Here is a 13809-nt window from a genome sequence, read left to right as displayed (position 1 = left end):
CTGAAATAAGCAGTGGAATTTTGACAAAACAGTTTCGCCTGCCGCTATCGTCCTTGTCACGGCGGCCTCATTAGCCGCGACTCCAAACATTAAAAAAAAAATACGCTTGGCATAATATTAGGCTTCTTCCCACACAACCCACAGTGTGTATTTTTTATGGATGTAGTTTTAATTCATGAAGTGGTGACAGCCACTGCAATGCAGCGCCTTAAGTTCCCCGAGTCAGGCAGAAGCTTGACAACAAAAGACTCGCTTAATGTTCACCGTGAACACGTGAGACCACCAGACAGCTGCGGAAGAGGTCCGGGGCGCCCAAATATCATTAGAGCACAGGCTCACAAATTTGGCCCTTTTCTGGACAAACAAAAGCCCTCGAAGCAGCTTCCATTTAGGAACATTTCCAGAATTCCCCCAAATTGGCAAAATGGCCGACTTCCTGTTCAATTTCAGGCATTGAGCTTCGCTTCTGGGGTGTTGGGGCTCCCAAAAAGGCAATTCATTCTTTGAAAAATAAGTTAAGCACCACAGCTTTGAAACGATAAACAATCTTACGCTATAAGTGAATCATTTTCAGTGTTAACAACAACATGAAGACATTTAGAAAATGTTCGCTAGCTTGTTGCTAACTATAGCTTGATGGTGCACTTTCTAGTCATTGTTGTTAATCACATCCACGCAGACTTGTTGTCATATATGTCACGTTTGCCTCGGCTATTTCATTAACGATTGATTTGTTAATTCCATTAGCGACACTGCTAATTGTGTGTCTAAACACAACACGGTTAATTGAGGATTGAACACAACTATGTGTTTAACGAGTAGTGTTTCCCTCCCGCTTTTCATCGCTTGAAGATGACGAGAAATTTGCCTTTTCATCTGCTCCATCAAACCGCCGAGCGGCTGAGAAATGACAAAGTAATCTCTCGCATTCGGCGGGAATCTTTAATAAGCGTCGTTTAATGAACGAACGGCAAGTCATTAACTTCGAAAGCAACAGTGATTGCTTTTGAAGGATTAGCGCACTTTCCCTGAATTTCAAAACGTATCAGGAAACGTTGTGGAGATAAGGTTGTGATTGGAACAAAAACAAAACAAAGCATTCATCAAAATGCTGCAGGAATTTTAGCGAGACGCTAACGAACGTGCTTTGCTTGTGCCTTCAGGTGTCATCCGGACGGCTTTGCCCAACATGGACCGTGAGACCCGCGACCAGTACGTGCTGGTCATCCAGGCCAAGGACATGGTGGGCCAGATGGGCGGCCTCTCGGGTACCACTTCCGTCACCGTCACGCTCACCGACGTCAACGACAACCCGCCTCGCTTCCCTCACAGTAAGCCCCGCCTCCGCCTGGTAACACTGATTGATGGTGCTAAAGTTTTTCCTATGAACATCTTGGAGCCTTCAGCTTTCCGTTTGAGACGGTTATGAATTTGACTCCAAAACACGTCTTTATTTCTCTATGGACAAAAGCAACCAAAAAAGAACCCCTCCAAGCTTTTTTTTACCCCCTCTTTTGAACTTGATTAAAATCATGTGCAATAAATAATGTGATAAAGTGCTCTCGAGATAAGCTGAGTGGAGAGACATTCATTCAGAAGCGCTTACTGACACTTTCAACCACCACTTTACATAATTGCTACTTTTGTTTCAGATACTTTTAACCACATTTGGCCTTACAACAAATATCGTCTGATTTATTGGCGCGCATGATTTCTGCTCTCCTTTGTTGATTGGCATCCAAGCATTTTAAAGTCAGCAAGGCACTTGCTGCACTTGTAGTTAGAAAATTGGAATTCTTTTGGGATGCAGATTGTATAACAATCAGAGTGAATGGTAAATTGAAAACAACCTTCGCTAAGCACATAAGTGGCATACTTGTGGAAAACAATAGCCAGAGACTGGCCGAGGAAGAAGCCATGAAATGTTGGATCGTATCTGTCCAAACTAAGTTGCTTTCTATCTTACTGTGATTAGTTTTATATTGTTCTTTTCTTAATTTGTTAGCGGTTTAGTTGATTTGTTTTGCTCCTTTGTTTTGTTACTACCGTCTTGGCTCTGTTTGTTACCTGGCTTGTTTGCTAGTTGCTTTCTTTATTAGTTGGCTAATTAGTTTTTTGTTATTTTAGGTTTGAAAATTGATTTTGTCGTCTAGCTTTTTGTTCTTTTTTCTTCTGTCGGTAAGTTTGTTTTTTGTATGTTTGTTAGCTCTTTCATTTGTTTGTATGTTAGTTTGTTTATTTGTGTGTTAGCACCTCTACCACCGAAGCTAATCTTGCAGCTTCACTAACTACTTCACTTTGTTCTGGTCTTTGCTAGCAGCAAATTAAAAAGCCTTCCTGCAAGGTGGGCAATCTCCCTGCTTCATTCCTCATCAGAACCGCGCAAAGCTTTGGCATCGGATAACCGGGATCAATCCGATTCCTTTTTTTTTTTTAGTTGTTGTTGTTGTTGTGGATTTATTTCCTGACGTGCTAATGGCTTCCTGGCTCAGCTTTGGGATTCAAAGACGTCTGGGGCTTCTTGTGATATAATCCAAAGCGCCAGCAATCAGTTTGCCACCAATAGCCCCGCCACCCCGCGGTTGGCTCGCCGCTCTCGGACCGCCACGCGCCAGCCAGTCAATTTGCTGCCTCCCGGGGCGAGGGAGTGTGCCGAGGCGTTGAAGTTTGCACAACAATTTATCAATGCCCCCTGAATCCCGGATGCGGCCAGCTGTCGCTCCAAGGGAGATAAACTGTCAGAGAACTTACTTGGTTTTGCTCCCGTAGATTTTGCCGCGTTAGGGTTCGCCTAAAGTTCCGAGTTGGGATTCGCCCCGGAAATGAAGCGAACCAAAATGCCCCGAGAAGAACGTTCTATTTATATTTGGGAAAAATGGTGTTCGGTTAGGGTCTGTGAGTTGCGTTTTTGCCTTTGCGCATGACAGCGATGAACCTGGGTTCATTTTTTCTTATTTTCCTCACAGTCCATTACAACGCATTAGAGACCCGGAGCGGGCCTGAAAGGGGACCTGGATGGGCTACTCAGTGGAGGAAAGGTGGAAAACGAGCAAATTGGATTTTTTTTTCTCGGTCCGCTCGCCTTTTAGAGAGCCGCTATTCCACGGCAAATTAAAAAGCCATTATACAGATTACATGGCCGCAAACAATGTGGGGCAGATTAGCATTTAGACGGGGGAGGGGGGGGGCACTGTCAGGAACACAGAAAAGGTCTCGTAATGAGCTCTGTCACGCCGATTGGGGGGAGATTATGATTATGAATATGATTCCCTTCCTTTATTCTCGCCAGACCGCTTCAGGGGTCGGACAAAAGCTCGGGGAAAGCCAATGAGAGCCGTGCATGCTGTAATCGAATCTTGTGAAGTGGACGCTTGGATCGGAGTGGACCGAAGCTCACAATGGAATTGAACTTCCATTTAAGGAGCAATCATTTGGGATGGCTGCTCAATTGGAAACAAAATGTTGGCCTGTCCAATTTGGAATAGTCTCGCCGTATTTGCAACGGTGATTGCAACATTGATCCCAAATCATCGTGATGATCATTTTGGCCTTATTGGTATAGCCGCACTTGAGAGTGAATTTTGGGCTGCACCGCTTGCACCGCAGTTGAACTCAGACGTTGACGTGAATGACAGATTGCACAATTTTTTTGCCAACGATTAGAGCTTGTTCAAAAGGTTTGTGTGGAAATGAAAGCTGCTGTACTCACGTTTATAATTTCTGCCGTAGCAGGTGAGGGCAAAGCTTTGATTTTTTTTTTTTCCAGGGGTGTCACTCAACGCTCATTCATGTGAAAATGTGCTTTGTGAAAGCCGATTAGCAGTTTGGATCCAAAATCGTGCCTCTGCACAGAGTCTTGTCAACGTCTTGTCACCACGGCAACCGAGATGCCTTTAATATTTACCGCCTGTATAAATAAAGACTGGCCCCAATTATTGTATTTTGTTGGCTGTGCTCCAAAGTCCAAAACCTTTGGAAAGATTTGGTCAGTTTTTCGTTGGCAAACATTTTCCACCACGTCGCCCTTGGTAGCCTCATGAGCTAGCTTCCAATCTTGCATCTGACCTTTTGTTCCCAGAGGTCAACCAATACACGGTGCTGGAGTCGCTTCCCGTGCAGTCGGTGGTGGCTCGGATCAAGGCAGCCGACTCCGACGTGGGTCCCAACGCCGAGATGGACTACAGGATCATGGATGGCGATGGGCCCGGCGTCTTCAACATCACCACGGACGAGAACACGCAGGAGGGAGTCCTCCTCCTGTTAAAGGTACAGCCAAGACAACGCCAGCTAGCAACAATCACTAGCTCACATCATTAATGTCCGATTTGGCACTTTTGCTTTATAGCTCATTCATGTGCAAATGTTTTTTTTTCGAAAAGCTTCTAAGCAGCTGCTCAGTTGTTCCCCCTTCCCCTAAAGTGCTCGTTTCCAAGCGGTCTGAATTGTGTAAACCACATGGCGCCGCCATGACAACCGATGCTTTTGCGACATGAAACCGCCTCCACAAAAAAGCACCATAAATAGTCCAAATCCTACTAAATTGTGACCATCCATGTCAGGGGTGCCAAATGGATCTTTGTCTGTCTTTGATTTGTTGTTGCCAAGCAATTATTCGGACGCGCCGATCAAAGTGTCAAATTGAGGCGCTCGCATGTTGCATTAAACGCCAAAGTGATACGATGACGTCTATGTCGCCGTGACGACGATCCATCAGTAGTAACGGCTCCTTAATAGTACCCCCCCCCCCCTTCCCCTCTGGCAGCCTTTGGACTTTGAAAGCAAGAACAGCTTCTCTCTGCGGGTGGAGGCCACCAACAGGAACATCGACTCCAACTTCCTGAACTTGGGCCCCTTCAGTGACACCACCTCGCTCAAGGTGAGCGTGGAGGACGTGGACGAGGTGCCCGTCTTCGCCTCGCCGCTCAGCACCATGTCCGTCTCCGAGGACGCCCGGGTGGGCACGTCCATCGGGAAAGTGTCGGCCCACGATCCGGACACCTCCGACAGCAGCATCAGGTACGACGGAATGTCACTTTATTCTCTTGTGAGAACTTGAGCATTGTGTTGGGGTGGGCTCAGAAGTCATCACAATGAAAGGCTCAGCAGAAGCGACGCTCTCAATGCACCGCAAAGTCCCCCATGTGGCCGTCACGAGCGTTGCCAGATGGCACCGTTTGTGCTTGGGGGAAGGGGAGCAGAGGTGGAGGGGGTGTGCAGCATCTGCAAAAGTCAAATGCCATCTTGAAGCCAGAAAAGGGCATTCTTTTAGACGGGTCAAGGCTTACCACTGTGGCCTTTTCACTTCTAAACGTTGCGTTGACAATCTGTCGAGTGTCGTACGGGTGACCCCCCGCTCTCCAAGCGCTTTGTATTAATTGAATGAATTTAGTCAATGTTCCATCACAATTGTTACTAGCCCTAATCAGAAAATCAAATTACTGCAGCATTGTATTTCTTTTTTTTTTCTTGGTTGCTATCAGCGTCTGCGAAATGATTTTTTCCAACACACCAGACGAATTGAAGATGATTGCTGAACTAATGGCGCCACCGCAGTCAAATTATTTTGCTGTAATAGTCAATAGGTGGAGGCTAATTGAACTTGCAATGTTCTCATAAAAAATATATATAAAAAATAAAATAAGTAAAAAAATAAAAAAATACAATAATAAATAAAAATATAAAAAATGAATAAAATAACGAACAAAATAATGACACGCATGCATCATTTTTAAATAAAGGCTAATTGAACTTACAATGTTCTCATAAAAAATTATATAAAAAATTAAATCATAAATAGAAAAATAAAAAATACAATGATAAATAAAACTATAAAAATAAATAAAATAAAAAAAATAATGACATCGATGTTATTAACATGTATTGATTTTGCATGCATGCGTTTCAGTTTTTTTAAAAAATTGTGCAAGTTGACTGAGGGGTGTGCGCTGCTTTGCAGGTATTCGATCGACCGCAACACAGACATGGAGCGCTTCTTCAACGTGGACGCGCTGAGTGGCATCATCAGCACGGCCAAGCCGCTGGACCGCGAGGCCAACTCGGTGCACAACATCACCATCCTCGCCATCGAGAGTCGTGAGTCAAGCGCAACCGTCGCCTCGTGTGTTTCATTGTTTTTTGTTTTTTTTTCCTCCGTGGCTTGTCTGGGCTATTTATAAGGCAATCAAGAAGAGTCGGAGTCCTAATTGAGCGCGTTGGGGGTGTGCAAATGTGGCGCCACGGCACTCCATAAAGATTTTGTAGTGCTGTCAGTGAGAATGAAGTCACGCGTGAGGACAGTTGCTCTGACCCAACCCGACTGGGGGAGGTCATGACTCGGGGTTTTTACTTTTCCTCCTCGTGTGATGTAGTGGCGCTCAGACGCAATTAGCAGCTGCGGAGCGGGTGTCCGCCAGCCTCCATGTCAGCGCAACACGCTTGCCGGTGGCCCCGGGGTGCTGCGCGTCCTTTTTTTCTGTGTCCGCTGCGTCAGCCCTCTGAATGTCAGCGCATCATCTCGGGCCGGGCCCGCCAAGCCGAATTAGTGTCCGCTGCGCCCGGCCACAGACGTTTAAGCGTTGGCGCGGGAAGTCGTAAAGCAAGAGTGATATGAGCGCCGCTCCTTTTGTCCGTCTTTCAGAGGACCCCAACCAAATCGGCAAAGGCGCGGCCGTCATCACCGTGCTGGACGTCAACGACAACGCGCCCGTCTTCGCCATCGACTACGAGACGCTGGTGTGTGAAAACGCTCCGGCGGGCACGGTACGTCCCTCCTCAACCTTGCTTGCCTGCGTGAAGCTTTTTCTTTCCATGTGTTCGCATTTGGCCAGGTTGTTGCTAAATGACCTGAGTGGCCGTCGTGCTGATTTCTGCAGCTTTTGGGGAAGGCAATCAGGCAGCGGCTGACGGGGGCACGCCATTGGCCAGCCTCAGTGGCGGGCTGCAATCGAGACAGGGCCTTGTTGAAGATGTTGCACACTACTTTTGTCTGAGATGAGAGTGGCAAAAAAAGTGATTTGATTGGTATGCAGGAAGGAGTTCCGATTTGGCTTGGAGACTTTTTCCTGCTTCTTTTGTGTTAATTTTCAAAATCATTACAAATCAAAGCGGCTAAGTGCAGTTGAAGCTGAAATGAAATTGTTTTACCCGCACGTCATCCTCGAGTCGTTATTAGCGTAAACATTGCGTCTTCATTAGCCACCGGCGTTATCGACAAAGCCCTCGCCGCCGCCGCCGCCGCTGGATGATTATCGTCCTTTCCACTTGTCCGCCGATGATTATTGCTGAACAAAAGCAGCGGCGGCTTTCTATCAGCCATCAATCTCACGCCAGCACTCCGCTCCGATACGCGTTGCCCATTTACCCCCCCCCCCACCCACCACCACCACCTACGAGCGCCACCGTAATTCATTCCTGATGTGAATGTGACCGCGCCGAAGCAATCAAAGCGGGCCCAGACACGGTGCGCCACGTCTCGAGCGGAATGTTGCTAATCAGTCAGTTTATTTCGTCCTTCTGGAGGATCAGAACATATGCAACAGAATGATAAAAACAGATCTAATTATTTTTATTCATTTAGCTCGAGGTTCAGAAGGTCCTTGCTTTGAGGCCCTAAGGTCCTTTTTCTCGATCTTCTCTCCAAAGTCAACCTTTGAGGCAAATGTGTGACGTGACCTTGTTGTGGCGACCGTTTTAATCGGACCCGGTCAGTTTCTAGCAGTTGCGATGCAATAAAAGAGATGAAATGTCGGACTGGCAACATGTCAGAGTGCTGATTTGAAATTAATTGAACTGCTCTTTTAGCATGTGCGCCGGTCCAGTAATGGCCGTGTCCCCTCGCTTAGGCCGCCCACTGGCTGTCACGCCCGCTAGCTGCTCCGAAGATGAAATCAAATGGCGGGCTTGGCGGCCGTGGGAATAACCTGCAGCGGTCGGGCCTACGTAATTAAGGCCGTCCGTCGGCAGCGGCTCCCCGCGGAACGCACTTGACGCTTGTCACGGATCATCGACGGCATCTGCACTCTGCCATCTTTATTAATTGGTGGGGTAGCCAGGGCAGCCCCTGCCCCCGCCGCATTATATCTATGAGCGTACCTGGTCTAGCATTCAGCATCCCTTGCCATCATGGCCGCCCATGGAAAATATGAACATTTAGTTTAAGTCGATTTTTTAGGAGTTATTTTTAGTCCCCGTGTTTCAAGAGATACTTTCAACCCCTGATTCAACCTCGGCAAACGATGGCACATTGTAAAAAAAAAAAAAAAAAACAGGACTAGAAAGAAGTCAAGTCAAGCACGCTTGACATTTTGCGTGAATGATTGACGGATTGTCACGATTGAGATCTCGAGGCTGTTTGTGACTTTGAGAAAGTCGAGCTAAGAGCGTAATGACGACGACGCAACAATAGTTGAGATATCGAGAGACTTGTTTGATGTCTGCTTCAAGAATCAGAAGAGGCGAATGCCGACGTCTGATCTCCAAGTTTTTTTGTGTGTTGTCATTTTCTGATTGCATTTTTTGGGGTACTTAAAACAAAAGAGGAAAGACATTTTGAGAGCAGTTCTTTGTTTTTTTTTCCCCTTATCAGAAGTGCCAGCCAGGCGCGCTGATAAAACAAGCAAACTATTTTAAAACGTCTTTTTTCCCCCCCCATTGTGCCAAGTTATCAAAATGGATCTTGTACACAATCATCGACAGTAAAATCTATCTTTACTTTTGCGCCCAAATAAATTGAAGTGCATTGGGACAAATTTGCTTTAAATTTGCCTCGTCGTTTTTTTTTACCCCTTTTTAATATCTCGTCTCTCCCTGAAGTGCAAAGTGCATCGCCAGCTGCGGTCTCAACTGCACTTTGGCATCACTTCCACATCAACCGCGTGCGAGTGACGATGTCATCGCCTATCCGTCCAAATTATCACTTCAGCCTGCAAGGCGCAAGGTGAGGTGAAAACAAACATGCGGCAAGCTATAAAAAAAAACATCATCGGATCACACGTTGGGATGGCAACGTTCGCGTAATCCGCATCAGGCCGAGCAGGCCGCCGCCATGTCATGGCGGGCGTCACATGCGGGTGATGTTTAGGGCGCGGATGGAAAGCTGCGAAAGCCGCGTGCCCCCACACATCCCCGCTGACAGCTGTCATATCGCCACGGCGACAAGTGCCACCTCGTCGACGGCGCGCTTATTTCCACTCCACGCCTTGATCTCGAAGTTTGCGTTTGCTTCAAAGACGCTCGCTCGGCTGCGTCTGCTAATACGCGTTTGAATATTCCACGCGGACGGGTTTCCTTTCTTTGTCGATGTCAAAGAAGGCACCCGGGCGTGTTCGCTGTCAGATGTGATGTTCGCGTTTCTCTCAGCTACCGCGAAGACAATTTTTGGAGAAAGCATTCAAGTAGCCACGCTGCGAGATAATTGGCTTTTTCCAGAGGGGGCGGGGCTTGTGTGTTAGGTGGCGTGCGTTTCATTTCAAGGGCGCCAACTCGCAACACATTTTATGATGTCGGCCGAAATTAACCAGCATCCGCCACTGCGCGTTCAAATGGTGCAAAAGCTTTACCACGGAAAACATTTGCAAGCAATACGGGGAGGAGAATTATTCAAGTTGGGACTTCTCATTTGCATAATATTCATGATTTATATAGGTCAGTTTTGGAGCCCGTTCATGCATGAATGATGACAAGCTCCCTCGGGATTCGCCCCCTCGAGTCTTTGCGTGACTCTTTGGCCATGAAAAACAACTTCATGCACGGAACGCGCTTATTTGTTGGTCGACTGCTGTTGAATTTGTCCAACTTGCAAAAGCGGTGCTTCGGCCAGCAGCAGTCTGAAGATTTTCAAAAACAAAACACTTCGCTCACAACTCTTCCTTTGCCTTTTTCGAGTCGGCAGGAATGTTTTCATCCGCCGACTCGCGGGCCTCCTCATTCGGGCTAATGAAAGACGTTATGCATTACAAAGTGTTTGATTTAAGTCTAGATTTCCTGGGGGGAGGGCGTCTTTTCTCGCCGCCGCCTTCTTGCCGATAAGCCGCCGATCCGTCCTCGCCTCTCAAAGGACATGAAAAGGTTGAAATTGTGCAAAGGCCGGGCCGCCTCCTCCTCCTTGTTGTTGATCGCGCTATCCAAATTTCCATAACATAGCTTGCGCGATCTGGCCGTTGAATGGCGGCTTATGGCAAGCTGTCACAACATTGGGTACAGGTTCGGTCTCGGCTAATCCCGACGCCGCATCGACGCCTTCGGCGATAAAGAAACGAAACGCGGCCCTGCGACTGACGCCGCCGTACGGTGCGTTCTCATCAACAGGCGGATTTATAGCTCCAGCTCTACCGATCACGTTTTTTTTGTCCTCCCCAATGAAGCCCAAGCGACATTTTGTGATCGTTTTGGCGCCACCTCCACGTGTTGGGATACAAGTGAGAAAAACTAGATTATTTTGTTTTGAATTTTCTTTTTGTAATGTTGTCAGTACAGCGGGTCTGCCTGGCCCGATAAGTTGTCGGGGAGGGCCGGCGGGGCTGCGAAGGAGTCGCCAGCTTTTGAGGGGAATGAGTCAGCGACGCCCACCTTGACGCCATTGTCAAAGCTGTCGTCTGCCGTCCACACTACAAATATTGCATTGGATTTTCAAAGGCTTGTTTTGGTCTTCTTGGCAGGTGATTCAGACGGTGAGCGGCGTGGATAAGGACGAGCCTCAGAACGGTCACCGCTTCTTCTTCTCCTTGGATGCCGCCGTGGCAGGAAATTTCAACTTCACCCTCCGGGACAACAAAGGTAACCATGCACTTTCATTCAAGGAAGCCATGTTTTCTCTTCTTAGATTTCCGAATCAAACCCAGCTAACAAATGACAGCAATCATTTAATATTTGTTTACTTATGTCTTTATTTATATACTACTGGTCTATGGAAATGCTAGCCCTAGACTTTTGTTTTCCTTTTGCCAGCATCAAAACCTCCACATTTGCCGTCTTTTGGTGTGTGTCGCTTCCAGATAACACGGCGTCCGTACTGACCAAACGCGGCGCCTTCCGGAGACGCGAGCAGCCGGCGTACCGTCTGCCCGTGCTGATCGCCGACAGCGGCAGCCCGGCCCTGAGTAGCACCAACACGCTGTCGGTGCGCGTGTGCGAGTGCGACGCCGACGGCGTTCCCCTGGCGTGCGGCGCCGTGGCCTACGCCGCCACCGGTCTCGGTACCGGCGCTCTCTTGGCCATTCTGGGCTGCATCCTCACACTGCTGGGTAAGAAGTCGGCCTCTCCGCCACTCATCGGTCCGCTCCCGTGTTTCCTGAATAATGAATTTGATAAAATGATCATTTTTCACCGTTGAAAATTGTCCCTCCTTGAGGTATACTTTGTATTTTCTTGATGATGGAAATCTTTTTAAAGCGAGGCATCCTGACAACTATGGCGCCATCATTTAGGTGCACAATCCTCTTGAGGGCCAATTAGGATGTGATGGAGCGCTTAGATTTTTTTTTCTCCCGTCCACTCGGGTCTGTCGTCCGTCCATCCGTCCGTCTTCACACGGCAACCACTTGTCATCTTTTTTGCCTTGACGGCGCTCGTCGACAGCATTTGTGCGTTTCGGCAGCGTAATTGTTTACGAAAGGCGGAAGGAGACGACAACTGACAGTTTGGCGTACGTTTACAAAAGACCTTTGAGGTTATTTGAGGATACGAGAAGGAATTTGTCAAAAGGGAACACTTTTCCTGTAATCCACGTTAGAAAAACAGCAATCGGACTTCGCGACTAAAATTACAACTTTTTGATCTTAACATCGGTTGGGATTGCAGGACTCCAAGAAACGCCGATGCTAAATCCCGAGCCGTCAGGTTTGGGACCGATGCCCTTGCGAGTGCCAGAGAAAAGTCATCGGCGGGTCAATTTCTTCCGTTTGCTACGTGATTAGCGACCGAAGGGGGCTGGCGCCAAAAGGAAACGTGGGCCGCAAAATGATATTTTGCTGGCAGCAGCTTGACATTGATGGATGGAGGACGATTCGACATTTGCCACTTTGCTTGGGCGGAGAGTTATTTTCAGCCGCTAATGCGCCGCAAGCTCAAACCCATGCCACTCGGCTCGTCGACGCTTCCTGGTTTCAGAACGGCGGTGGCGCTAAGGTTATGTCACGGGCTCACTAATTTTAGAAGAAAGATGATTGGACCTCGTCGAGATAGATGGATCGTTAGCTTGGTTTACGCCTTGTGCTTCAAAGTCATTTGCATCTCCGCCGCGTCTGAAGCGTTTTGCTAATGGCGCCGCCAACAACTTGATGGCGTCTGAAGAGCGTCGTTTGTCACTCCATACTGACTCCACCATCTGTCTTCCGCAGCGATCGTCCTTCTCATCGTGACAGCGCGCCGGCGGCGGAAGGTTCCGCTCATCTTGGAGGAGGAGCGTGACATCCGGGAGAACATCGTCCGCTACGACGACGAGGGCGGTGGCGAGGAGGACACGGAGGCCTTCGACATGGTGGCCTTGCGAAACCTCAACGTCATCCGAGACCCCGGCGCGCGGCGGGACGTCACCCCGGACACGCCCACCTTCTTCCAGTACACCCCCGCCAGCTCGGCGGCGACCCGCCCGGCCTACAAGTCACTCCCGGACAACGTGGTGTTCCGTGAGTTCATCTGGGAGCGTCTGAAGGACGCCGACGTGGACCCGTGGGCGCCGCCGTACGACTCGCTGCAGACGTACGCCTTCGAGGGCAGCGGCTCAGTGGCCGACTCACTCAGCTCGCTGGAGTCGCTCAGCACCGACTCGGAGCAGAACTATGATTACCTCAGCAACTGGGGACCGCGCTTCAAGAAACTGGCCGACCTCTACGGCAACGCCGACGGCGCCGCCGGCGTTTTCTCGAAGCCTTTGAATGCAGGAAGAGGAGGACACTGACGGATGAGCAATTTACTGGGAGAGATTCAAAGACAAGACGCAGTAAGCCAAGCGAAAGACGCTTGAAAAAGCTTTGGGCCTCGTTTAATTCCTCAGACGGATCTCACTTCAGGTGTGTCGACTCAAGTTGAAGTTTCTTGTTGGGGTTGTGCGCTACGAGACGCTGATTGCGTAACGCCAAGCGGGAGGTACGTTTCCAAAGGGTGTCTGACAGCCATCCAAAAAGATCATCAAAAACCGACCCAAGTTTGGAAACTTTGGAATGCACACACCCAACTGGCCAAGCAGAAACGTTTGCATTTGGAAAGTTTGGTCAAAGCCACCAATTTTGCACTTGAGTGCCGTCCTGAAACACTTTGTGAGTACGTTTGTCTTGTTTTGAAGGGGGCTGGTGGGGGGGGGGGGTGCTCAAACAAGTCGCGCATCATGCTAAGCAAGTGAGTCAATCGAAAAAGTGACGACTTGACGTCTCAGCCCTCGCCACGTTGAAATGTCGCTCTTGTCTCATTTTTGTAATCCTCATTCTCCTGTCAGAGATAAAAGGAGTCCTCCTCGACTTTGTCGGGTCGGGTTGGGCTTTTTTTTTTTTTAGATTCTTATTCCTCTTGATTGTGTGACATTGACACCGCTTAGACGTTAGAAGAAGAAGCGTGCCGGTCTTTCGGCGCTGAGTTGGAACTGTGAAGTTTTTGCTTTTGTAGTCCAGCATGGATGGTCACCTTCATTCATGGAACACGCGCTCACTGTACGAAAACCACCTTGTGTTGTTTACGTTTGGTTTTCCCTCCTCACACTTTCAACCGATGGGTGTTGTTATTTATTTTCAGCAGGCAAGATTGTGATTTTTTTTTTTTACTTTTTTTTCATGAAATAAAATTGCTATACAGTCAAACCGCAGAGTTGTTAAATGTCTT

General features: G+C 48.3%; 1 protein-coding gene across 2 annotated transcripts in view; it reads left to right on the top strand.

The window, feature by feature from the left end:
- cdh7a (cadherin 7a) overlaps positions 1-13232 on the top strand; it is a 34497-nt gene extending 21265 nt beyond the window's left edge. The window contains exons 4-11 of one of the 2 annotated variants that reach the window (XM_061265833.1): positions 1164-1331; positions 4079-4266; positions 4763-5016; positions 5957-6093; positions 6638-6759; positions 10656-10773; positions 10992-11240; positions 12336-13232. In XM_061265833.1, the coding sequence (XP_061121817.1) occupies positions 1164-1331; positions 4079-4266; positions 4763-5016; positions 5957-6093; positions 6638-6759; positions 10656-10773; positions 10992-11240; positions 12336-12895 (1796 nt within the window). In that variant the 3' untranslated portion in view covers positions 12896-13232. Of the gene's footprint in view, positions 1-1163; positions 1332-4078; positions 4267-4762; positions 5017-5956; positions 6094-6637; positions 6760-10655; positions 10879-10991; positions 11241-12335 lie in introns of both variants that reach the window. The other variant, XM_061265832.1, reaches the window with a different exon arrangement.
- Positions 13233-13809: the final 577 nt, after the last annotated feature.

Source organism: Syngnathus typhle, linkage group LG19 (assembly GCF_033458585.1).
Source record: "Syngnathus typhle isolate RoL2023-S1 ecotype Sweden linkage group LG19, RoL_Styp_1.0, whole genome shotgun sequence".
NCBI classification, from domain to species: domain Eukaryota; kingdom Metazoa; phylum Chordata; class Actinopteri; order Syngnathiformes; family Syngnathidae; genus Syngnathus; species Syngnathus typhle.
The sequence above is the reverse complement of the archived record's forward strand: the minus strand, read 5'-3'. Positions and strand labels throughout refer to the sequence as shown.